At 37.4% G+C, this 23674-nt stretch overlaps 4 protein-coding genes, 1 long non-coding RNA gene and 2 pseudogenes across 7 annotated transcripts; 4 read left to right on the forward strand and 3 right to left on the reverse strand.

The window, feature by feature from the left end:
- Positions 1–2238: 2238 nt before the first annotated feature.
- LOC121790360 lies at positions 2239–20196 on the forward strand (annotated as a pseudogene).
- Positions 6889–9675, forward strand: LOC121790361. Its single transcript, XM_042188602.1, has 5 exons — positions 6889–7114; positions 7937–8461; positions 8562–8787; positions 8903–9354; positions 9449–9675. The coding sequence occupies exons 2-5, from the start codon at positions 7937–7939 to the stop codon at positions 9467–9469; spliced, it is 1224 nt and encodes a 407-aa protein (XP_042044536.1). The 5' UTR covers positions 6889–7114; the 3' UTR covers positions 9470–9675.
- On the forward strand, positions 7126–12391 carry LOC121790363. Its single transcript, XM_042188604.1, has 3 exons — positions 7126–7414; positions 11414–11773; positions 11844–12391. The coding sequence occupies exons 2-3, from the start codon at positions 11438–11440 to the stop codon at positions 12261–12263; spliced, it is 756 nt and encodes a 251-aa protein (XP_042044538.1). The 5' UTR covers positions 7126–7414; positions 11414–11437; the 3' UTR covers positions 12264–12391.
- LOC121790364 (putative B3 domain-containing protein Os03g0621600) lies at positions 9796–11478 on the reverse strand. Its single transcript, XM_042188605.1, has 3 exons — positions 10504–11478; positions 10208–10386; positions 9796–10123 (listed from the first exon to the last, which is right to left on the reverse strand). The coding sequence occupies exons 1-3, from the start codon at positions 10781–10783 to the stop codon at positions 9890–9892; spliced, it is 693 nt and encodes a 230-aa protein (XP_042044539.1). The 5' UTR covers positions 10784–11478; the 3' UTR covers positions 9796–9889.
- On the reverse strand, positions 12415–14224 carry LOC121790362. The gene is made up of 3 exons (XM_042188603.1): positions 13881–14224; positions 13365–13717; positions 12415–13238 (listed from the first exon to the last, which is right to left on the reverse strand). The coding sequence occupies exons 1-3, from the start codon at positions 13933–13935 to the stop codon at positions 12630–12632; spliced, it is 1017 nt and encodes a 338-aa protein (XP_042044537.1). The 5' UTR covers positions 13936–14224; the 3' UTR covers positions 12415–12629.
- Positions 20197–20199: 3 nt separating the features above from the next.
- On the forward strand, positions 20200–21968 carry LOC121790367 (annotated as a pseudogene).
- Positions 21969–22122: 154 nt separating this feature from the next.
- On the reverse strand, positions 22123–23200 carry LOC121790366. Of its 3 annotated transcripts, none has more exons than XR_006048264.1 (2): positions 23118–23200; positions 22123–22509 (listed from the first exon to the last, which is right to left on the reverse strand). It is a non-coding gene; the product is annotated as an uncharacterized LOC121790366 (long non-coding RNA). The 3 variants fall into 3 exon arrangements; XR_006048262.1 differs by having other exon boundaries at positions 22123–22993; positions 23118–23186; XR_006048263.1 differs by having other exon boundaries at positions 22123–22990; positions 23118–23157.
- Positions 23201–23674: the final 474 nt, after the last annotated feature.

Here is a 23674-nt window from a genome sequence, read left to right on the forward strand (position 1 = left end):
TGCTGCTCAACTGTTATATATAGATGGGAAATTAAAAGACAAGGACATGTCTGAACATGATTTTTATCACGACCATTTTTTCCTAGGATTTTCGTTTGAATATGTGTGTCAATAAAGATCGTATTATACTTACTATTTTACTAACTACTTATAATCTGTCTACTAACTATTTTACTAAGCACCTTTATCATTTGTAAAACGCTCTCCTCAATATTTTTTTTAGAAATACATAATAGTCATTTAATTTACTACTAGTCTCATCATTTTTGAAATTGTAAGTATTAAATTATAAAGTTCCAATTTTTTGAATAAATAGACTTCTTTTAGTGATGTTAAAAAGTACATATTGAAGAATGCAGCAGCGAAGATCAACGTGAAGAATAAAGAGAAACACGTGGGAGTGAGCTAGCAAATAAGTCGACCGTTAGAGTTAGTTATAAGGGTTTGATTGTGTAGGATCAAGTCCATGTGTTAGCATGTTCTCGTGTACATGCCTATAGTCTGTTGCATAGAACTATAAATAGATAGTTTTCCCTCATTTGTAAGTTTGAGTTTTTGTTGAATGAGAAATATCTTTTTCTCCATTTTATCTCTATATTGAGAATTATTCCTCCATGTTTAATTTTGAATTTCTTATAGTACATTTATTTTAATAAAATAAAATAAAAAGATAAAAGGAAAATAAAAGAAACAGCATTAATTGTGACATCTCAATATGCGTATACATTACTTAAGTAGTAAGTAGTTGACAATTTAATTACTAATTTCTGAATCAATATATTCACAAAAAATTAATTAAATAATGTTTACCATATAAATAAACTCAGACTAATTCAACAATAATTATGTATGAACCAGACTTCAGCCGAAATGTTCACCTTGTTATACATTGAAATAAGTATATTTTTTCCAATGTGATTAACGCATATAGAGAATTAGTTTAGAATAGAATATTTAATTAGTAGACACCGTGCACGTGTGATCGTGTAGAAAAAACTTAAGATTTAAACTTTTGGTTGGTTAATCAACTTACATTGTGGGTTATATATATTGTACCTTTCAACTTGCAAGGAACAAAGTTCATTTACATGCTGGGCCGAATCACGACACTTAATTTAACTTTTACTGTTAGTGTCACACACGAACACATGAAACACACACCTATAATCAATACTCAATTCATTAATAATATACATATATAATTATATATTTCAAAACGTAGATAATTAATTCATAACTGAATAACTAAATTGGAATAACTTAAATTGTATATAATGAAATTAATAAGAGGAGTATAGTATTTTCTAAACTAAACATACTAAATTACTAATTTATCGGAGTATTTAGGATATATCGACGATTGTAGTTGTCGAAGTCAAATCATAATCAAGTTCTTGGACATATTAGGGCATCCACAATGGGACGGATGTCCCGGCGGATATCCGACGAACTTCCCAAAAACACCTCATGCCACGTCATAAGGACATCCCACTACATAATGACGGACATCCACAAAAATAATAAAAAATCGAGACATCCGCCGGGACGTCCGTCGTGTCAACGCAATGGCGGACGCCCCAACGGACGTCCCGGAAAGCTGCGGAACTCCGGTGTCCGCAGCGGACATCCGTATCCGTATGCATGTTGTCTAATGACGGACGTTCGGGACATCCGTCATTGTGGATGCTCTTAGTATTAGTCTTGAACATGGTTTACGACTTACCAGAATTGCATATTAAATTTGAATGTAAAAAAGTGTAATCAGAGTTTACAAGAATGAGATCAAGCGACCACTCCTAATTAAAATACCAATTAATTAATTAATTAATTCCTGATCATCTTAACAATTAGAGTTTGGTGCGCTACTTTACGGGAAAAAATTCAATAGTCCATCCATACCACTATAAGTTATTAATAGTATGAGAAGATGTGTCCAATCAATAATTCTTTTGACAAATGAAAATATAAAAGGACCCACGCCCAGTTTAGACAGCAAATTAATGAAAAAATATTGCTGATTTCCATATTATGGGACTACTTAATACTAGTATTTTTTAGTCTACAAGAATTACGTACCAAATTTGAATATAAAAATTGTGTATGGCTTATTTTATTTCGTATTATTATACTTTCTAATTTTGTACATCCGTGTGACATAATAAAAGAGACATTATATCCTATCGCAAGACTTCCCGCTCTCATTATTATACCAAGATCAAAGATTAGAATATTAAAACAAAAATTAAAATTAAAATTAAAATATGCTCACAAACAATCACACTGTTTTACACACTCCCCTACCTATCCACCACCCATTCTTCATTTTCTGCTCCGGAACCATAATCGCTCCTATTTATTGTTCATCATATTTGATTTTCCTGTTTACATTTGTTGTATTAATCTCTATTCTTCATTCCAGAATTGATCTGTTATACAGTTTTACGTCATGATTTTGCCCAGAAGCATGATCTTTAATTTAAAATTTGCTGATCGCATTGTGGGGAGATTATGCCATCTTTTTTTTCCTCTGAGATGAAGTGATCAATTAGAGTAATTGATATAGTGTTTGAAATCATTTGAGATGCAAGAAGGAAACATGTTTTTCGCTCGGCTGGACGATTCGCCCATGTTCCGTCAACAGGTTTTTGTTTTTTGTTCTTCTATCAATTTGTTCATGTACATGGTTAATTTGTAGATTTTTTTCAGCATTTGTCTTATTCATGTTCAATAGATTCAAAATGTTGAATGAAGTTTCCATTCTGCAATTTGTCTCTGCATTATATAGAAGCGTGGTTCATATTTTTTCTTCTTATTTGGCGAATGATACTTTTCAGCCTAGGGAATGTATAAGGGATTTGAAGGTTATAATTAATGAATTATGATGTTTAGTGCGAAATACATTTGTGCAAATAATATGAAAGGATGTGTAGTCCGTATTGTGCAATAGACCCGGCACATTATAGTTGAAAACGGCCCAACCGACATTGACAGTAGTTATTGAGTTAACCAATTTTTTATGGAATTATTGAGTTATTGGATTAAAGCTGTGTTCTATGATAATTTATTTAGTAGGGAGCACCAATTGTGAATAGCAGAGTGAAAATAAGGTGCTCAAACATATGATTTGTTGACTGGGGAGAGAAGAAATCAGTTAACAACACTGTATAATATGGAATGGTTCCTAACACAGAGTTCAGTCACCCAAGTTTTAAGTGTTTTATTGAAGTTTCAGATTTCCTAATAATAGACTGCATTATTGTCCTAAACATTAAGTATCTGGATTCTGGTCAAGCAGAAACACTGGCTACAATTCTTAGTTTGTCTGATTATTATTGCAATTTTGCATTGAAGATTGTGAATGACTAAACGTTGATAGCACATCTCGTGGTTTATCTATGAGGACTTGATTAACATGGATTATCTTGTTTAACAAAGCAGATCCAGTTGATGGAAGAAAGTGCCGACACATTAAAGGAAAGAAGTCTCAAGTTTCATAAAGGTTGTCGAAAATACGTGTAAGTCCTAAACCATGCTTTTTATTTATGTATCTAATATTGTTCTTTTACTGATATCTAGTCATCTAATATAAAATGTGAACATGCATATATCGTATTCACATAAAACTGATAACCTTTATTATACTCGAGGAAGGAAGTAGCTATGCTTTTCTTTGGCATTGGCATATAATTTTGCGCTTGTTGGGCTGAATACTCTGGCTTCAGATGTCAAGAAGTAGTTTCACTTAATTTTCTTTATATTCATTTCTTGAAGCCTTAATAGGAAAGTTCTCCACCATCATTGCCAAAGAAATTTTATCCTTGTTTTTCTATCAAGGTATAGTTCTAATCTTCCTCTCCAATCTGATATTATAGTGCCGGTATTAAAGTACTCCGTATTTCTTAAAACTGTTAACTGGTGCTGACTGATTAAGCCGTGGTTGACCATGCAATATTTTGACATGATGGGTGCTTTTTTTATTACATTATTTATTTCGCCATCCTATATTGTTAATTGTACGTTGATTTGTTGTGAAATCTTAATAGTTGTTGCTTCTTTGTAGAATTTGCCATTATTACACTCTTTTTATTTGGTGGGATTCACAGAGATGGGCTTGGAGAAGCATATGATAAAGATATTTCTTTTGCAAGCGGCCTTGAAACATTTGCAGGAGGACATAATGATCCTATCTCTGTTGCGTTTGGAGGTAGGAAAGACATCTGAGAAAATAGTTCTCTTCCATTTTAATGGGGAAACTCAGAAGTAGAAACTTTCATTTCCTTATGAAGGTTGGATTTTAAAAGTTATAAATTTGCTCGCAGCTTCTATGTAGTAATTGGCTTGATGTAAAGCTTTCAGAAATCATTTGTTTTGCCATATGAGCTTAACAAAACTAATTCTTGTTTTTTTTTTATTTTTTTCATCACTTGAGTCATCCCCATGACCTTCATAATGTTATGCTGCTTTAGTTTGGTGAAAATTTTGCCTCAATATGAGATACAAAATGAAAATTTGCACAGCAAAGATTAACTGAACACAGGTTCTCACAGAACAAGGAACTGTGTTACTGTTGATAGTAATTTTCAGGCCCGTTGTAGATTCTAATTAAGTTCCGTTGTACTTTTAGGCCCGGATATGGAAAAGTTTGCAATTGTACTGAGGGAAATTGGAACATACAAGGAAACTCTTCGGTCACAGGTAGAGGCTTCTCTCTTTATCATTTAGATGCAACAGCTTTTTGTGAGGTTGAAATAGATTTCTTTTCCGTTTGTATCATTTAGAGCTAGCTATTCACTTAGTTGGCAGAAGATATCAATACACCCGGTCATTGCAAATTGTGGGTTCCGTTCCCTTTCTCACCCAAAACGTTTGGCTTAAACCAAGTTCAAAGTACAAATGAGTGCATCCATACTTAGTGTCTTTTAAAATTTCTAAGCATGATCTGAGCTTTAGCTTCTCTGTTTGTTTGTTTTTTCGTCAAACATACCATCTCATTAATTTTCAGTGAAGAGGAGATTGCAGTTGCTGAAACCTTTTCATCATCTAAAAGAGATGCATGTCCATCATGAAAGTACTGGCCTTTTCTTTGATCCATTTATTTAAACTTCAAATTTCGTCCATCTTATACATTTTCCTTGAGCAATGTAACTGACTCTTCATGTTACCTTAGCTTCTTTAGACAATATGCTCTAGTCTGAACTCATTCTAGGAAGCAAGTAAGTGTTTTAGCGCCTTCACTATTTTTTGCATCTGTATGTATCAGGTAGAGCTTGTACTGAATGAGAAACTTACACAATTCGCTAATGTTGTTCACGACATTAAGGTACTTCCATTCATTTCAATTCCATGTATTTTATGTAAATTCACAGATTTCTGTTATTGGATTCTTTGTTAACCTTCGATGATGATAGGCCTAGGGATTTTGCATGCATATGGCCAGCCTTTTCTGTATTAAGCATGTCCCTGTCAAGAAATCTAACATTTTGCTGAAGTTTTTTTTTTATATGTTTGAGGTCATAAAGACAAGAATTTTATGCTGCAAGTTAATTAACCATTTGATTGATCTGTTTATAGTTTGATCAAGGTTGCATTGAACTAAAGAAATTTCGTTTTCTCTCTAATTGCACACTGTTTAGATTTTTTCTTATTCTTGTTTAAGTTTATGAATTTTTGGACCTCACAAATGATATTGTGAAAACACTCAGGAAGCCCACAAGCGCTTTGACAAGGCCACTGTTATTTATGATCAGGTATGTGCGATTAAAATAGGATAAAATGTAGCTGTGATGAGACCGTTGGTGCTTTTCTTCTTTCTACATATATTAAGATTTTCTAATTTTCATCAAAATTAGTTTAATCTAGTTACTGTGAGCCCATATAGCTTATATTTCTAATTATCTAAATCTTATCTCAGATGAACTACTCAGATATGTATTTATGTAATGATCTCATTAATCTATGGTCATTTGATACAATTTCAATATAGAGAACATTTTTGCAAAACCATGCATCTCTGAAAATGATCTCTTACAAGAGAAGTTATTTTCATTTTCTTTTATAGCTTCAATTGCTGCATGAAAACAAAGTTGCATACATTCATTATTGCTTTCATCTATAACAAGATTTATCAAACTTCTGATATCTCAATAACATAGAAAGGGCACTGGAGAACATGAACTCTTGATGCATCACACTGACATTGTGATTTATTGCCAAGTTATGGAACACTCAAAGTAATAATTGAACAATAAGATTTTTTTAAAAATAATTTGAGAACATTTAACTAAAGCACTATAAGTTTTGGATAGTTGTCTCCTCTATATAAGTTTGGATAGTTGTCCCCTCTTATAACTTATAGGGCCTTTTAAGGGAATAAGTGACCAATTTCTACGTGGCATTAAGCCCAAGTTCATGGATTTCTTTGTTTCACATGTGGAAGTCCGATGATCATTCTGGCCATACGTGTGGGCGTGTGTTGAACCCTTGTCCCACATGGACTTGGTAATGATCATGTAACCTCTATATAAGTTTCGATAAACCTTCCCTCTTATAAGGCTCTTTAAGGGAGTAAGTTACAGATTCCTACGCAAATAAAGGAGAGAAATTAGAAAATATTAATCTCACCCTAAAATCAAGATCCTTAAAACACAATATTTTGCAAAAAAGGTACAAACATAGTCAGAATCCTTAGCTTTTGCATTGACATTTAGTTTTTAAAGAACGATATGAAGTAATACTAAAAAAGGTACAAACATAGTCAGAATCCTTAGCTTTTGCATTGACATTTAGGGCTTGTTCTGTTTGTCATATAGAGGTCATTTAAATTATGTATCTGTGCCTATCATGTGTTCTATTTGACATACACCATAAATGCACAGCCCTACAAATGGGCTTTGGCCCGTTTCTTTTTGGCCATATAATGGCGTTAGTGTATCGGGGTCTGGCCCTACGATACATATTAGGCTCTAATCAGGGTTTGAGGTAAACCAATAACATTTGCTTTGAACATGCATAGAAAATTGGGGGAATCGTAGCATAACATTCCCAAACCAACACAAGCCCTTTGAACAAATCTGTGCAGAAGAGAAGCGACACTCACCGCAACGAGAGATTTCAGGTGAGTCTGTTCTTTGTTTTGTTTGCATTGATTAATTTTTTCGAAGGCTACAAACCCAATTCGAATTTGTAATTTTGAATTAATCCTCCTACCGGTTCATTCCCTATTTTTTTTTCGAAATCTACAAAACCCATGGAATCTCCCTTTCTAATTGAATAATTTGAATTTGTAATTTTGAATCCAACCCAAGTTTACAATTGAATTGATTAATTCATTTGAATTTGAATTTTTTTGGAGGCTAAAAAACCCTAGATCGTATTGTGGGGAATCTGCCTTTCAGTTAATGTAGCAAACGAATTTATTAATTCATTTGGCCGTTTTCGAATGCAATCCGGTGTTATAGGTTATATGGATTGTAGAATTACGTGGCTGATTCGTTTTGTGCGTCTCGACGTGTGATTTGGGGTTTTTGAATGCAAATGAAACCGCGTAATAGATGTTAATTAAGATGTCTGGTTTAATGATAAAGAATTAAAGATGCTGAATTTTGGTTGAACTCAGTGAGAAAAATGGGAATTTTGAAGTTTTCCACTGCAATGGTGCATAGTTTAATTTTTTCTCATCCAATTGCTTACTTTGAATTTGTAATGTTGAATCCAATCGATTCAAAATATAGTGTGAGAAATATACCAGTATTTCAGCAACTTGTTGTGTGAAAAAAATTAATATTGATGTTGCATCGTGCTAATTGTGATGTAGAGAATTCACAGCTTTGTGGTTATTATTTGAATAATGAAAGGGTAGTTGAATAGTTTAAGCTTCCTTTATTTGAATGATGAAAGATTAGTTGGAATTGAAACTTATTTGTATATCTATGCACAGATGAGGGAACATAAGAAGCAAAATGCTTATGTGAGGCAAATAATTGAGGACATAATTTGGACTCAAACCGTGGCGCGAATTTGTATACTGCACATGATTTTTAGCAAAGTTTCGAAGAAAAGGAGGCGAGCTGAATTTGCGTTGGCTTACGACATTCTGAATCGAGTACCGATGCAGATTCAACGTTTAAACAGACTCGTTGGGGTAACTGACACAGATTGTTTAGTTAATTGTAGGATGGACCGGAATACGTTTGGAAGGTTGTGTTCATTGTTTACAGAGTTGGGAATGTTACGCGTCCGGCGGTTCGTAGGGATAGAAGAGCAAGTCGCCATTTTTCTAGGTGTCATAGCACATCACAAGAAAAACCGTGTTGTTCGATTTGATCATTGGCGATCAGGGAACACAGTTTCATTCTACGTTCATGAGGTCCTTGCAGCAGTATTAAAGTTGCATTCCTTGTTCTTGGTCAAACCCGAGCCTATTCGCGAAGATTGTGTAGATTGGCGATGGAAATGTTTTCAGGTATGTTTTATATTTTAGTAGCGAAGACTATTCTTTTTGGAATAAACTATATATTCAGCATTTCACTACGTGAGTGTGTGGCTACTTCTTGTGCATACAGGGGTGTCTTGGTGCTCTTGATGGCACCTACATTGACGTTTTAGTACCAAACGAGGACAAACCACGGTTTAGGAATAGGAAGGGTCAGATAACAACCAACACTTTGGCCGCTTGCGACAGGCACATGCGTTTCACATACATATTACCCGGCTGGGAGGGATCAGCTGGCGATGCTCGAGTGCTTCGCGATGCCGTAACTCGTCCTCATGGGTTGCGAGTCCCAATAGGTAAATTGACTAGCTTTGAATAAGTTACAATATTCAGCAACATATATCAATTCAAATGGAAAATTTATATTTGGTTAGTTTTTACTAAACTGATGTTGAGTTTTGTCTGGTCTAGGTAATTATTATTTGTGTGATAATGGATATGCGAACAGTGAAGGTTTTCTAACCCCTTACAAGGGGGTGAGGTATCACCTCCAAGATTGGGGTCCTGATGCGCAAATTCCACAAAATGCTGTAGAGCTCTTCAACATGCGTCATACCAAAGCTAGGAATGTAATTGAGAGAGCATTCGCGGTACTGAAGATGCGGTGGGGTATTTTGCGCAGTGCCTCCTTCTATCCCCTCAAAGTTCAAATAAATTTAATTATAGCATGCTTCCTTCTCCATAACTACGTTCGGTCTGAGATGCCAATTGATCCACTCGATGACCTTTTGGACTGCATGCCTGAGAGCCAAGGGGCTGAGGCCGAGGGAGATCATAGGGACAGTGAATACGTTGACTACGTTGAGGCAACGTCATCTTGGAATCAGCGTCGCGATGATCTGGCAAACTCGATGTGGGCTGAAGTGAGTACACCTACATGCAAATCTGTTCTTTTTTTACATGTTTCAATGCTTACATATACTGAAATGGATTCATTGCTTTATTCCATTGTCACAGCGCATATCCACAATGCAGTGATTGCTTATGCGAGTTGCAAGAAGGATAGCTGCTAGCAATGTATTTCGTGTTTGGCAATATCATGTGGGACTATCAAACTTTATCAAATGTTTTCTCTAGTAATCATTAGACTTGTACACCTTCCTTCTGATTAGAAACTTGGTCAGCTTAATATGTCATTAATCTGAACTGATTTTTTTGTGTTTAATAATGTTTTCAACTTGGAACCCTTGTGGGAGTATTTATGTTTTTGTTAGTATAGTCGTTGTTTTTGGGCCAGCCTTAGAGAGTATTTGACTCCAACATATATAAATTTGTCTGAAAAAAAAACAAAAACAAAAAATATGTTCGCTTAAACTACAGGCAACATCCACATACTGAAATACATTCTGATTTGGGTCCACTTTGTACAATTATTTAAAAGTTACATAGGTTCCATAACTAAAAAGATACCCGAAATTTTGTGACTTCAGCCGGTAACAACTCGAACTTGCACATGCTCCCTACGGCGAGATTGTTGTCTGCTACAAATTTGTTCCAACCGTGAATTATTTTCACGTTATCATTTTGAATCTTGACGTAGACATTCCATGAATGATCACCAACCAAAAGATTCACAGATTGAATTTTGTTATGGTCAGCAATGTGGGTTTTCCACCAAATTTCAGGCAAGCACTGCGTCAGAATTTGCAAATGAATATGATTACTTTTTGAAAATGTACAAGTTTTATGCTTCCACAATTGAAATGAGGACAATACCATGATCCGGTCCAGTTGCGACGCAAGAAGGATAATGGTAAAAGAGGGAAGGGTCGGCACCTCCTCAACCCGTCTAACCGGACATCCCGTGTCGTCGTCGTCAGTGGATTCTGATTCACTAAATTCCTCATAGTATGATTTGTCCTTACGCTTGGGATTGTACTCCCAATCTGGAAAGTCTAGAATAAAAAATATACATTATCGCAACCAGATAGTTGAGGACATAAGATCAAAAAGTATTCTAAATAATTTAAAATTCATTTAATAAGCATAGAAACACTTCTAAGATTATGCACCATTAGTTTGAACGAAGATATCGGTCGATGGCATACAACCACTTGCATTGAACCTCATGACCTTGAATTCGCCTTCACCGTGGTAACTGAAAACAACGACGTGTTTCATCCCGAGACTATTAGCAGATACAAATGCATTCCAGTTTTGATCAAAGTAGCTCTCACGACCATCCCTTGTTACGCCCACCACCCATTCAAGGCCATTGAGCATTTGGAGTCTGCAGAGATTAGGTAAGCTACCTCCATGCTCGCACATCCATTCATAAGGAATAACCTTCATGTCAAAAAAGTATGTGTCGTTGTTAGTTTGGAAAGCAAGCCTCGCATGTAAAATACATATGAATTTTCCAACTTACCATGCGGTACAAGCATGACCGTGTAGTCAATGTCCGACAAAACGATGGTTTAATGTGCCTAGGAACCGGAAAGTTAGTGGTTATATGCAAAATAAAAATGTTCGATAATCGACAACAATAAATTACTTACTCCGGCAGCAGTGGCGGAGGAGCTGATGCTGATGCCATTGCATACATGATGTGATTAGAGAATACAGTTTGGTTCCGAAGAGTGATACTTTGGGGGCTTGTACAACATAAGCTCTTCAATATAGCTTTGTGGAGGCTACATCTTACCCGTGAGCTGATTTGACAAAGCATTTTCCAAACAAAATAAATCTGCTCCACCCATCACTATATGAAAGACAACACAGTAGCAACAATGAGCTGTAAAATCATGCAGGAATCTCCTATTATCATGCAGGAATCTACTCTAAACAAGGCTGCGATGGCAGATATGCCCCTCACGAGTCTGATTTGTCTAGTCATTCACGGGCATACAATTGCTTGGGATGGTGATGAAATAACTCATATTTAGCTGACCCTTCAATTGAAGCTTGGACCCAGCAACTTTGGCTTCTTTCATTCCTTCACTTGAAATGGGAACAAAAATCCCTCAACAAGGCTTTTTCTTTTACAAATCAAGCTGGACAGCTGAGGTAGATTCACTGCTGCTATCCTTGATAATCAAAACCAAAGAAATGAACAAGTGGAGCGGTTCCGTGATCCCCATACCCATCCTCGAAGAAGTGGCGGAGGTGCTCACCAAAGAAGTGGGGGTGCCATTCACATGGCCACAATTGTACGAGAGATTTCAGAACCTTGAAGAGAGACACATACTTTTCGACAAGGTAGTCAAAACCAACGGTGTGTATTGGAATGCTAACACCAACGTGGTCATGGCACCGGAGCAAGTATGGAAACCCATTTTGAAGGTAGGTGGATACAATGTTTGTTTTATGTCAGCTTGTTCATTGTAACTCCATGGCTCCGTTGTTCTTGTAGGAAAATAAATTGGCTGCAGCTTATTACTATTGTGGGGACCCCGAATTTCCAAGATTGAGGTTGCTGTTCGGACCGCAAGATATTAAGCAGGAGAGTGCACCACTGATATTCAATATTTCTGACACTACCGTGCCCGTAGAGGATCTCAATCTGATGTTTAAGCCATTAGATGGAGTTGGAATGGCGCCGACCGTGGAGCTAAGCGTGTCCGTCTCTTCTCCTCCCATGCCCAAAGTGCCAAAGATGAAACGCAATTTGTTTGGAGACGGGTTCACGAATGTGGGTAGTCAGTCCAATAACGAGGATATGGACCCGCGTATCGGGAAGAAATACCCCCCAAAGCCGAAGAAATTTCCTCCAAGCAATTTAGGTTCGCCACATGGAAGTTCATGTGGCTCTTCGAACACCCACAAGTATTGACGTTTTATGTTGTATTTGTCTTCCTTCTACTCTATTAAGCTAGGTTGTGTATGTGATCTATCTCGTGTACGTTTTGCTGGAATATCTATGTGGAAATTCAATCAATGAGATCAATATTTGCTGATTAAGGTTTTCCTTCAAATGCAGCTGATTAAGGAATACTAGGAAATCGTTTACTGATTAAGGCAACATAATCCTTCCTACAAAAGATGATAGATAATAATATAATCTACAGACAATTGCAACAAGCCAATGTTGAAGAGGGGCTTCCAAAAAAAAAGTTTCAGACAGAAAATAGGCTTTATAAATTATATCAGGCAAGCCATCGACCTACGCCACCCCTTCACCCGTTGTAGATTCCCCCATCTATCCCGAACCATATTTCGCAAGCACACGAAGCACGAACGCGATACGGTCATCATCCGGCATCCCAAGAAAGAAATCCAACCTTTCCACCTTCTCCAGAATAATCTCCCCTGCATCAAACTTTTGCTCCCTTGTCAGTCCAGGCAAGCGACCTAGTTCAGCAAATACTTCCTTCCGTGCTTTGCTCAGATCGAACTCATAACCAATGCGGAGGGATAAAGAATCCAACCTCACGTTGGTGGCGTCATTGATTTTCCCCAGCAGTTCAATGAGACCATCTATAGAATGGTCAGCCTTTCTCTTTTTCCCACCCGCAGGCCGAGCAGCTTTCTCACGGTTAGTGTTGCCTGAGCTTTCAACCGGAGCATCGGGAGGAGTGCTGGTCTGACTCAGTGGATGAGAAGTGGGCACATCAGTAGAGCCAACAGAGTTGCCAACCTCACCTCCATCGCTTGAGCCTGAGCCGGTGTCCTGAGTGTAAAGCCCATTGACCGCATCCATCAAACCAGTAGCTGATCCCCCAGCAGCCCTATCCTTACCAAAGATGACCTGCCAATGGTCCCAGAATGGCCAGCTCTTATCCCTCATGTAGCGAGCATGAGGGTCTTGCTGTACATACGAATTCGTAACATAACACACACCATCAGAATTGCCAATGTGAAGCAAACATATTGAGTATTATTTTTAAAACTAACTTGAAAACATGATGATATCCATTAGAACGAGATTTGGTACCTTGACAATTTGCGACCACTGATCGTCGTCGCAATCTATCTTGTAGTCGTCGTGGAGGTTGAACCCCACACCGCTACGACTTAAGATGCCACGCAAAGAATTGTAGCATCTTTTCCAGGAAGTGAGCTTCGAGTTAATATGAGGAGTTGCTTTGATGTCAGTGTTGGGGTAATGCTTCTTCAGGGCTTCCTCGAGTCTGCCAAGGTAGCCTGTCCGAAATCCATTATCGGCTTTCCATCCGGTGACAACAAGGTCCTTCAGCGCAACCACAAGAATCTCCTCCTCACGGTATGACCAGGTTCGGCGGGTTCGGTCACCGTTGCCTCTCCTTGACCGTCCAAGGCGGGAATTCACTGAACCACAACAAAATCACCCAATTAAAACTGTAAAGCACTGCAAGATCTAAGAACGAAATGCGAATTCACTGGTGCTTTCAAATAAATTACCAAACGAAATGATGTTGAACCATACGAAAATAAACTCTCTTTTATTCAATTCTGAGATAGCTATATGTACCTTGCGAACTCGGCACATCAGGGGAAGTGAACCTTGAACGCATGTAGTCAGACATCTTCAACTGGACAAAGTGAAAATAGCTTCTGCGGAATTTGCGAGGCGATTCTGGAACACTGAAATGGAAGAGCGGCGGAAGAGAGTTGTAATATATATTCTCCAATTTAGGTTTGGGTATTGTGGTATTTGATTTACAGCAAACCAAACACACGATATATATCACTTGTGCTTTATATAGTGCAAACCAAACAGCTGAAATGAATAACCCAACTTCTAATTTGTGTCATATTTATCTGGCCTCTCCTTATCTACCCTAAATCCTATTGGACAAACAGAACAAGCCCTTAGTTTTTAAAGAACGATATGATGTATTACTACCTTCAAACTAGCTGTGAATGTTTGTTAGGCTAGCTTAGGGCTGGCAAAATATACCGAAATACCGCACTTACCGTACCGAAAAAAATACTGAAAATACCGAATTTTCGGTATACCGTACTTTTCTGTACGGTATCATACCGTACCTCGGTAAAGGTATGCATTTTGTATATACCGCGTTATACCGCATCATACCGCAATTGCGGTATATACCTCAAATAACACGGTATACCGCAAATACGGTATATACCTCAATTGCGGTATATACCGGAAATCACGGTATACCGCATATTGCGGTATACCGACAAAAGCGGTACGGTAACGATATCTAAATTTTGTATACCGAATTTTCGGTATACCGCAATTGCGGTATACCGACAAAAGCGGTACGGTAAAGGTATGGTTTTTTGTCATACCGCACGGTACGGTACGGTATGCGGTATGGTCATTTCGGCGCGGTATACCGTACCGTTCCAACCCTAGGCTAGCTGTAAGTTAATCTCCTTAAAGCATGTTTCTGGTAGCATGTAGAAAATTTTCTGTATTTTCATCAATTGGTTGTACTTTTATTTTATATATAAAGATAACGCAATCCATTATAGGAACGAGATCTTGTAAACTACAGCTTGTACTGATAATATATCCAAGCTCCAACAATAATGGAAAAAAGTATGACAAGAATCATTGAATTTTTTCATTGACTTGACTTTTTTTGTATAGTACTCTTAACTTTAGATTCACCATAATCCAAACTCATGAGTATGTAAGTTATTGAAACATGATGGAGCAATTAATAATTAACATTTCAGGTTCGAGATAAATTTTTGTCATTGAGAAAAAGTGCAAGGATAGAGATAGCTAGCACCCTAGAAGAGGTATATGATCATTTCCCGTATTTACAATTGATTACAATTCTCTTAAGCAGCTATAAATGTTCAGATAGTTGTCATGGGTAACCATCAGTTGTTAACTAATTTGGTAGAGAGACGTTCCAGGAATGCCACAATGCAAGATCAACTTTTGAGCAAACACGCTTTAATCTGGTATGTTGGCATCTTTCTGCGCATTGTTAATGTAAGTAGTGATCTGAACAGGAAGTAGTAAGATGTTTTGAACAAAATACATGTTTACATTTTTAGGTTGGCGCCCTTTCAGCTGTCGAGGCAAAGAAGAAGTATGAGTTTGTAGAGGCCATTGGCAACACAATGGATGCCCATCTTCGTTATTTCAAGCAAGTATGATGTATAATCGACATCCCATATTGATTGATCATAATGTTTGTCATGTAAAATATATTGATGTTGGTGTTTTCCATTGTCAGGGATACGAGCTATTGCATCAAATGGAGCCCTGCATTAATCAGGTTAATATGTTGCATCTCAGTCTGTGAAGATGTATCATTTCTTCATTTTTCATGGATAGAACATTTCCTACAATATTTACTTCATTTGAGTAACCTACAATATTTTTTCTTTATTTGAAAAACTTAATCTGCTGCTATACTGCAGGTCCTGGCTTCTGCACAAGAGGCAAGGGAAAATTCGAACCATGAGATATCGAATCTCAATGAACGGATGCAAGATTACATAAAGCAAGTTGATGAAGCAGGAAAAAAGTCAGTTTGCAGGCCTACTGAATCTTCACGTGTAGATGCCACACAACCTGTTTTTAGAAGCTCTCAGAAAGTGATAGAAGAAGTGATGCATGCTGCTGCTGGGGGAAAGGTACATCTTATGGCAATATATTATATATTCTTAGGGGCATTTGGTTTGATAGGTGGAATGATAAGAATGGTAGAATTGACAGTATTGGAAGATGATTAAATAATCGGCCCAATTTTAGGGTGATAAGTATTCACCCAATAAGATCATTAGATTGCTAGCTGACTCAGGCAAACAATACATTTGATTAAGTTTGATCATTATATCAATCATACTTTACCGATCAAACCAAATGCATGCTAATGGCCATATTACGCACTACTACTTTTAGTTTTGTCACACTCTAGCTAAGACTTCTGTAGTTTAGGTACAAACCATCAAACAAGGATATCTCTCTAAACGTTCCTCCAATTTGAGAGGAGACTGGAAGAGAAGATTTTTTGTTCTTGACAGCCGAGGAATGCTGTACTATTATCGGAAGCAATGGAGTAGGCCAGTAAGTCATAGAATAAGAATTGAATCGCGTTAGCCATTTCTGTTAGCTGAGTGCCGTTTCTTTTATATGGCATCCTATTTTTACAACTTAATTGTTGGGGCCTCAGTTCTATGGAGGCAGCAGCCAGACTCCCATGCACAAAAATACCCCGTCTGATTCAGGCTCCGGATATTGAGTAGGTGGCTTTCTTCTCACTACCACGGCGGTGTACACGATGAGAAATCTGTAGCACGTCATACGGTGAACTTGCTTACATCAACAATAAAAGTCGATGAGGAGCAGGTTGACCTAAGATTTTGTTTCAGGATTATTTCACCTTCAAAAAACTACACTTTACAGGTAATCTTTTGCCAAACTTTGTGGCTTTTTCCTGATTCATTTATGTGGATAAATTTTAAAAAAAAACTGCATCACACATTAATTGTATCTCAATAGACATAATGCTTGTGTTCTTTAAAGTTTCTCACTGATGCAGGCAGAGGATTCAGCAGAGCAAATGGACTGGATAGAAAAAATAACAGGAGTTATTACTTCTTTGCTACAAGCACCCGAAGTGGTAAGAAATTAAACAAAAGATGGATAACTCTTTGTTTTATAATATGTTGGGACAATTTTATGCTATCAGTTGTCACTAGAACAAAATTTTCTATCAGTGACATAATATTTATGAGATTTGTACATGTCACTAGACTCACTGCATAATATATGACATCATGTTTAAAAAATTGAGTTTAGTGTAATTTGATTATGTAGCTAGTTTTGATAGATACAAATGTGTTGTTAATGTTATTTTTTATGGCATGTGTAGTTCTTGGAAAAGTTTACGTTTTCAATAATAAAGTAATAAAATAAAATTTGTATGTGTGTGTGTGTGTGTGAGAGAGAGAGAGAGAGAGCAAAATATATTGTGACACAGTGTGTAACAAACATATTTTGTGATATCTTTGGATGTACCAAATTAGTTACATGGATAGGTGTAGAAATTTGCACTGTTTTTAAATGTAACCAAATTTATTTACATTTTTATGTATGACCAAAAATATAGATACAGATACATCTATTGGTGTTGTAAAATTGTGTCAACTAAACAATTTTGTTGTAGTAACGTATGATTCAAAATTGGTACAAAAAGTTTGAAGTTTACATCAATCATACAAAAGTGTTTGTTTATTCTTCACTTAGGCCATTTTTGTACTTTGTCACTACAATCTATATTTTTGTCATTAGCTGGACTTTGCATCTTTTTGTACCGTGTTTTATTTGTGGGTCGACAGTTCTGTTTCAGTCCAGGTAGTGACTGCGGTTCAGTAGAAAGTCTAGATCATGATTTAAAGACTACCCAAAGCTTTAAAACTAAGAAAGATCGTTCAGCAAGAAGTATAATGCAAGCCACCAGAAGTACTCTAAAGTTTCAAGCTAATTTGAAAAAGGAGAAGCCAATCGATGCATTGAGTAAAGTGCCTGGAAATGATAAATGTGCCGACTGCGGTGCACCTGACCCTGATTGGGCATCCTTGAATTTTGGTATTCTTATATGCATTGAATGCTCTGGCATTCATCGTAACCTTGGAGTGCATGTATCTAAGGCAAGTTGTTATGAATTAATCAGGCACATTATTAATTAAATGTGAATGTTTCATCTCCCTTTTATTCATATCCAACTAGTTAGCTATTTCATTATGTCCACCAAATGTATGTTTATGCTCTCACACAATCTCATCTTCATCGGTTCTGCTCCTTGTGTTAATTTTGCTTTGAGGAGAAACCATTTCTGTTTACCACTACACTTGTAGTTCTTATATCCAATCTCAACTTCCTTTCTAATTTGCTGAATTTAAGTTTTTCTCCCAGGCAATATGATCTTCTTGCTCTCGTCCCTATTTTGCTGCTAGAAAAGGCTCCCCTACATTTCTTCTTTTCTTCAACAATGATATAGCTCAGCCATAGTTAAATACATCTTGACGTTCTTATGGTAGCTTAGAACCCTTTGATGGAACTGTATTCTTTTGGTTGGTTCTGTGATTTCTGAATGGTTTGGATTTGTCAGCTAACTGATCAGCTCAAACATTCTACTAATTCCACTTTCATTTGGAAATATGCCTTCAGCCGATAACTACTTGAGTGTCTTTAGAATCTATTGTTAGTCCTAGTGTACCATCACCAGCAGAATCTATGCATCGTCTTTTTCCTAACATTATTTCTCTTTTTTTAGTTATTTCACATGGTGTTGTAACACTTGTTATCATGGACTTAGGCATACCCGGTTTTCATTATCTCAATTGAAGTAAAGGGACTTTTTTCTCCAGTTTCAAAAGATCTGTTGATCAGATTTGTTACTTAATTTCTTTATTTGATCCTGTACTGAACATGAAAATACCGATCATGTTCATGGATCTGTTAGGTTCTGATCTTGCAGCCTTTTCTTAACTAACAGATAAGATCCTTAACACTTGATGTGAAAGTCTGGGAACCTTCCGTCATTTCTATGTTTCAAGCGCTGGGTAATGTCTTTGTCAATTCATATGGGAAGGATTATTGCGAGCAAATAGAACTATTCAAGCTGATGAACTACCAATACGGTAAAGATTGCAGTGATCGGGGTTTAATTTTTTGTACTTGTTCATTTTCATAATTTGTTAAAAACAAAGTATAATTATATATATATGTTATGACAGGTCGTTTGAATCTGAGAAATACAGACAGTTTTTCACCAAACCTCATCACGCTGGTCAAACAGCTCTTAAGGAGAAGTACATCACAGCAAAGGTATCTCTCCTACCATATAGGCTTTCGTATGTTTTGGTTCTCTTGTCTTCTAAACATGGAAACTCTAGGCCATGTGCTTAGCTCTAAGCTGTGCTAACTAATCCTAGTGTTGTCTCGATCTGCAGTATGTAGAAAAAACTTTTGTTCCCAAACTAAAGGACAGTCAGCAACTTCTTTCAGCTGCTGAGCAATTGTGGGAAGCGTCAGTAAAAATGACAAGAAAGCTGTCTACCGCCTTATTGTTTCGTCAGAAGCAGATGTCAATGCAGTTTATGGTCAACGAACATCTGCAACGTCTATAAGTTTAGCAAATGTAATGAAATCAAACGAGCAGGAAAATCCTGATCTGAGTGTCCCTGCTATGGAAGATACCACCACGAGATCACTAGGACTACAAGAGGACGAGCTTTTTGATGGTTGTTCGCTGCTTCACCTAGCCTGTCATTCAGCTGATATCAGCATGGTAGAACTGCTCCTCCAGAATGGGGCAAATATCAGTGCTTGTGATTCCAAGGGTCAAACACCATTGCATCATAGCATTTCAAGAGGTGGAAATGCAATCACGAAACTCTTGCTCACAAGGTATAGCCATTTTATGTTGTGTGTTCATTATCATTTTGTTATGCTCTAAAGGAGTACTTACTAAATTAGTATTTCATTATCTAGTTTATACTCAAATTTTACCTACTTTATGCAGGGGAGCCAACCCCGAAGCTGTCGACAAAAGTGGTAAAACCCCTCTTCAGCTTGTCACAGAATCAGCCATCGATGACGCCGAGATCCTTGCTCTCATGAAAAATGCTGCCAGATAGCACTTTTGCTAAATTAATTATCATCGATGACGGCGAGATCCTTACTACTATATCTTTACGAGTAGAAGAAGACAAAGTATTGTAGATAATGTAGACTAGTTTATTCTTTGTTGTATATAAACTGAACTTATATTTGATTAATGAACAATGTAAAGATGTTTATACTCGTTTAGTTTGCAAATATATAAAGGTCAATTGGTAGTTTTTAAGGGATGGGTACTTAAATCCCTATCATTTTAATGCACTTTTCCAGCCAACAATGAAGGTAAAATGTACACAAAGAATGGCTGGAAAGAAGCCACATACTATCACTGTACATTTTTAACCAATTATCTGTAAAAATATTGTTCTGTGGTCTACATAGAGCCTTTACATAAAGATGATATATCCACTTCAAAGTATGGGGCATGGAGCATTATGTGGTGTAAATTGAATCTCACTCCACATCTTAGTAAGCACAAAAGTTTCTCTTATCCATAGATATGTAATATTATTATGCTATGTCCATTTCTTGCATGCATTATATAATGAGTGATTGATACGATCCCACATCGGTTTCACACGAAAGTGTGGAATAGCATATAATAGGGAGTCAACCCTTTACCTTTGACCATGGTTTTGGGTTAAGTTAGGGCTTCCTATCTTATATGCTTATCAATTTGGTGCGGTGAACGTGGATCCGGATGTCCTACGGAAAGGGGCTACCCGTAGGTGTGACCAAGGGTGCCACCGAAAAAAACGTGGGCCCGAAAGGAAAAAGGGCCGTAAAGCGGATGGTGGGCCGTGGCGTGTGCCGTCCGTGGACGTCCGGTTTAAAAGAGGGATGGATTGATACGATCCCACATCGGTTTCACACGAAAGTGTGGAATAGCATATAATAGGGAGTCAACCCTTTACCTTTGACCATGGTTTGGGTAAGTTAGGGCTTCCTATCTTATATGCTTATCAGTGATCATATCTAGACATTAGATCATCAATTAAAGCTTGGTTTCTCTCATCATCAAGCACAACCATGGACCTTGTTTCTCCAATAAAGGCAGGATTTCCACATTGAAAAAGTGCAGCAACTTTGAAACTAGAAAGTTTGGTGCTCCATTTTCTGTAGCATGTAACGTTCTTATTTCTTTCCTAAATTCATTTTCTTGTCCTTTAAAATCAAGAACTAATTAAAGTTGCATTCTTTGGAGGGGGGGGGGGGACAGGTTGCATGCCGGGACCAGCCAATACGAAGAAGGCCTGTCTGTCAGCACGGACTGGCGCCTTCTGAGCCAAACTGGTGGCCCGAGAACGAGCTCCGCCGCTGGAGGAGCTCCCCGGTGGTGAACCGACTGCCGGAAACAAATGGGCCCACAACATCTACAAGCCGGAGAGAGGGTGCCTGTTGATCGCCATGGAGAAGCTAGACGGAGTCCACATCTTCGAGCGGACGGTAGTCGTGCTATTGTCTACGGGACCACCAGGCCCGACAGGCCAGATACTAAACTGGCCGTCGCTCATGTCAATCAAGGAGACGCAGCCTTCAGCGTAGGGCCCATTCTCAGAGAAACCAATGTTCTTCGGGGCCCGGTGGAGGAGGCCATGTTCCTGGTGAGCCCACGAGGGGAGGGCGTGCTGGAGAAGGTGATGGAGGGAGTGTACTACGGAAATAAGGAGAGCGTGGGGTGTGCGGCGGAGATGGTGAAGAGGAACATGGTTTGAGGCGGAGGAGCTTAGGTTCTTCCATGGCTACTGCGCTTGGGAGAGGGAGCAGCTCAGTGATGAGATTCGGGCCGGATATTGGACTGTCGCGGCCTGCAGTCCTACTGTCATTCAGGAGGCTACTGTCGGGCTTTGGGAGGAGATTTCGGGCCTCATGGGCCCGACGAGAGTTTGGTGAGTAATGCACATGTATACGTAATACGTGTATGGGAATTATTTGTATTGAGTGAAGGTCATTGTTGTATATAGGTTATTAATTTATAAATCGTCCACAATAACATAATTTCAAAGAACAGTTTGATTCTAGTTTTATCCACATAGATTAAAAAATAACAATCTCCAAGATCTTGTCTTCACAAAACAAGTTGGCATAGATTGTAACGTAAAAACTAGAGGGAAGGCCAACTCACAAATCTATATTTAGCAATCAACGAAGCATATAAAACTCATCAGAGGTGATTTCTATTGATACATAATTTTTTTTTATTCACAGAAACTCAGGGAACCATCAACATAGGTAAATTTATGTTGTACATTCCATAAAACTTATTCAACAGAACCTAGAGAAATCATCACTAAAGCATCATGTAATACCTCGCGATCTCGTTCACTGTAAATTTTATGGAGAAAACTGATTTAGTTCAAGGTGCAGTCCCGTAGATGGCTGGGGTCGAAACCATGGTGAGCGAACAGGACTGAATACCATCACTCTGGTAGTCCATGCCATAAAGGATGAGTGTTCACCCTTGGTCTACGCGCAGGTCCCAGCTAACGCAGGAAACACTCGGCCTGGGCCGAAACTCTAAAGGGGAATTAACTGGGGCCTGCACAAGCAGAGGAATTTGTGGTTTAATTTGATACAACACGGAAAACCTTGCCAGCCCTTGACATATGGACAACAGTCTGAAAAGAAAAACTTCAAAGCAAAGAACTTTAGACTTGCTTGAAAATGAAGGTAATATTGAAATTCAATTAAATCCAAAACTAAAAAAAATCAATATTAACTTTCTACAAGTAGTATTATTAGAGAAAGAAAAACTCTATTTTAACATCATCATCGGTAGTTAACAAAGAATCCAATAGTCGAATGTTTATATCACTGACACCAAATCAAAATAAGTATGAAGCAAATAGAGTGTAACAGGATTTTTGGTCTACTAACTTTTCTTAATTATAGATTGATATTCAATTTCGAGGAATGGTAGTTGAGTGTTGAAAATTAAATTTCTAGTACCTGACATAAGCACGGGAACTATTGAATCATTGACACAACATTGAACATTAAAGTTCCATTAATGGATTTGGCTTCTTATCAAATACCACAATGAAAGAGGAGTCAGAAAAAGAGAGATGAAAAAGAAGTAGATGAATAAGATCTGAGAACTGAACATTATAATAAACATGAAATAGATTGAAATGGCATAAGAAGTACCTTAACATCTTGAACATCAACATTAGTGAAATGCATAAGTTTGTCATTCAGCACAAGCTCTGCCTGATATACAAATGTGAAAAAATATTAAATGCACTAAAATACTTAACTTTCATGCTAAAGAGTTCAAATGAGAACATCGGCTAATTAGCTTACATGAAGACTCAATCACGTTGCTCAAGGAAAAATGAATAAGATTGAATGACAGAAGAATAAATTAATGGATCAAGGATGACCAATGCTTCACTGATGGAAATGCATCTAATGTAAAAAATGTAGTCAGCACTTGCGATTTCAACCTCACACTACGCATATAATTGTGATGGAATTGTTATTGTAGATTAGAAGCATTCCAAGTTTCCAAATCCTTAAAGATAAATGCAACTCAAGGGATGTTTGGTTAGTAAAGGGAACAACAATGGGAATGGGTGTAGTCCAGGAGAATTAGGATGAATATACTTTGGTTCTTCCAAAATGCGATGATACATAATTTCCCAGTATAGGGATATCAAGCTGATAATACTAATTAAGGAATTGTTCCAAATTATGAAGCTAAA

Source organism: Salvia splendens, unplaced genomic scaffold (assembly GCF_004379255.2).
Source record: "Salvia splendens isolate huo1 unplaced genomic scaffold, SspV2 ctg49, whole genome shotgun sequence".
NCBI lineage: Eukaryota > Viridiplantae > Streptophyta > Magnoliopsida > Lamiales > Lamiaceae > Salvia > Salvia splendens.

Bases quoted from the DNA above. Each gene is read 5' to 3' on its own strand.
- LOC121790361 (XM_042188602.1), top strand. From the start codon at position 7,937: ATGAGGGAACATAAGAAGCAAAATGCTTATGTGAGGCAAATAATTGAG. The intron at 8,788-8,902 runs GTAAATTGACTA...TGTCTGGTCTAG, and splicing joins TGGGTTGCGAGTCCCAATAG to GTAATTATTATTTGTGTGAT. The intron at 9,355-9,448 runs GTGAGTACACCT...CCATTGTCACAG, and splicing joins CAAACTCGATGTGGGCTGAA to CGCATATCCACAATGCAGTG.
- LOC121790364 (XM_042188605.1), bottom strand. From the start codon at position 10,783: ATGAAGGTTATTCCTTATGAATGGATGTGCGAGCATGGAGGTAGCTTA. The intron at 10,387-10,503 runs GTGCATAATCTT...TTTTTATTCTAG, and splicing joins TATCTTCGTTCAAACTAATG to ACTTTCCAGATTGGGAGTAC. The intron at 10,124-10,207 runs GTATTGTCCTCA...ATTCTGACGCAG, and splicing joins CGCAACTGGACCGGATCATG to TGCTTGCCTGAAATTTGGTG.
- LOC121790363 (XM_042188604.1), top strand. From the start codon at position 11,438: ATGGGAACAAAAATCCCTCAACAAGGCTTTTTCTTTTACAAATCAAGC. The intron at 11,774-11,843 runs GTAGGTGGATAC...TTGTTCTTGTAG, and splicing joins TATGGAAACCCATTTTGAAG to GAAAATAAATTGGCTGCAGC.
- LOC121790362 (XM_042188603.1), bottom strand. From the start codon at position 13,935: ATGTCTGACTACATGCGTTCAAGGTTCACTTCCCCTGATGTGCCGAGT. The intron at 13,718-13,880 runs GTACATATAGCT...GTTGTGGTTCAG, and splicing joins TGATGTGCCGAGTTCGCAAG to TGAATTCCCGCCTTGGACGG. The intron at 13,239-13,364 runs GTACCAAATCTC...TCGTATGTACAG, and splicing joins AGTGGTCGCAAATTGTCAAG to CAAGACCCTCATGCTCGCTA.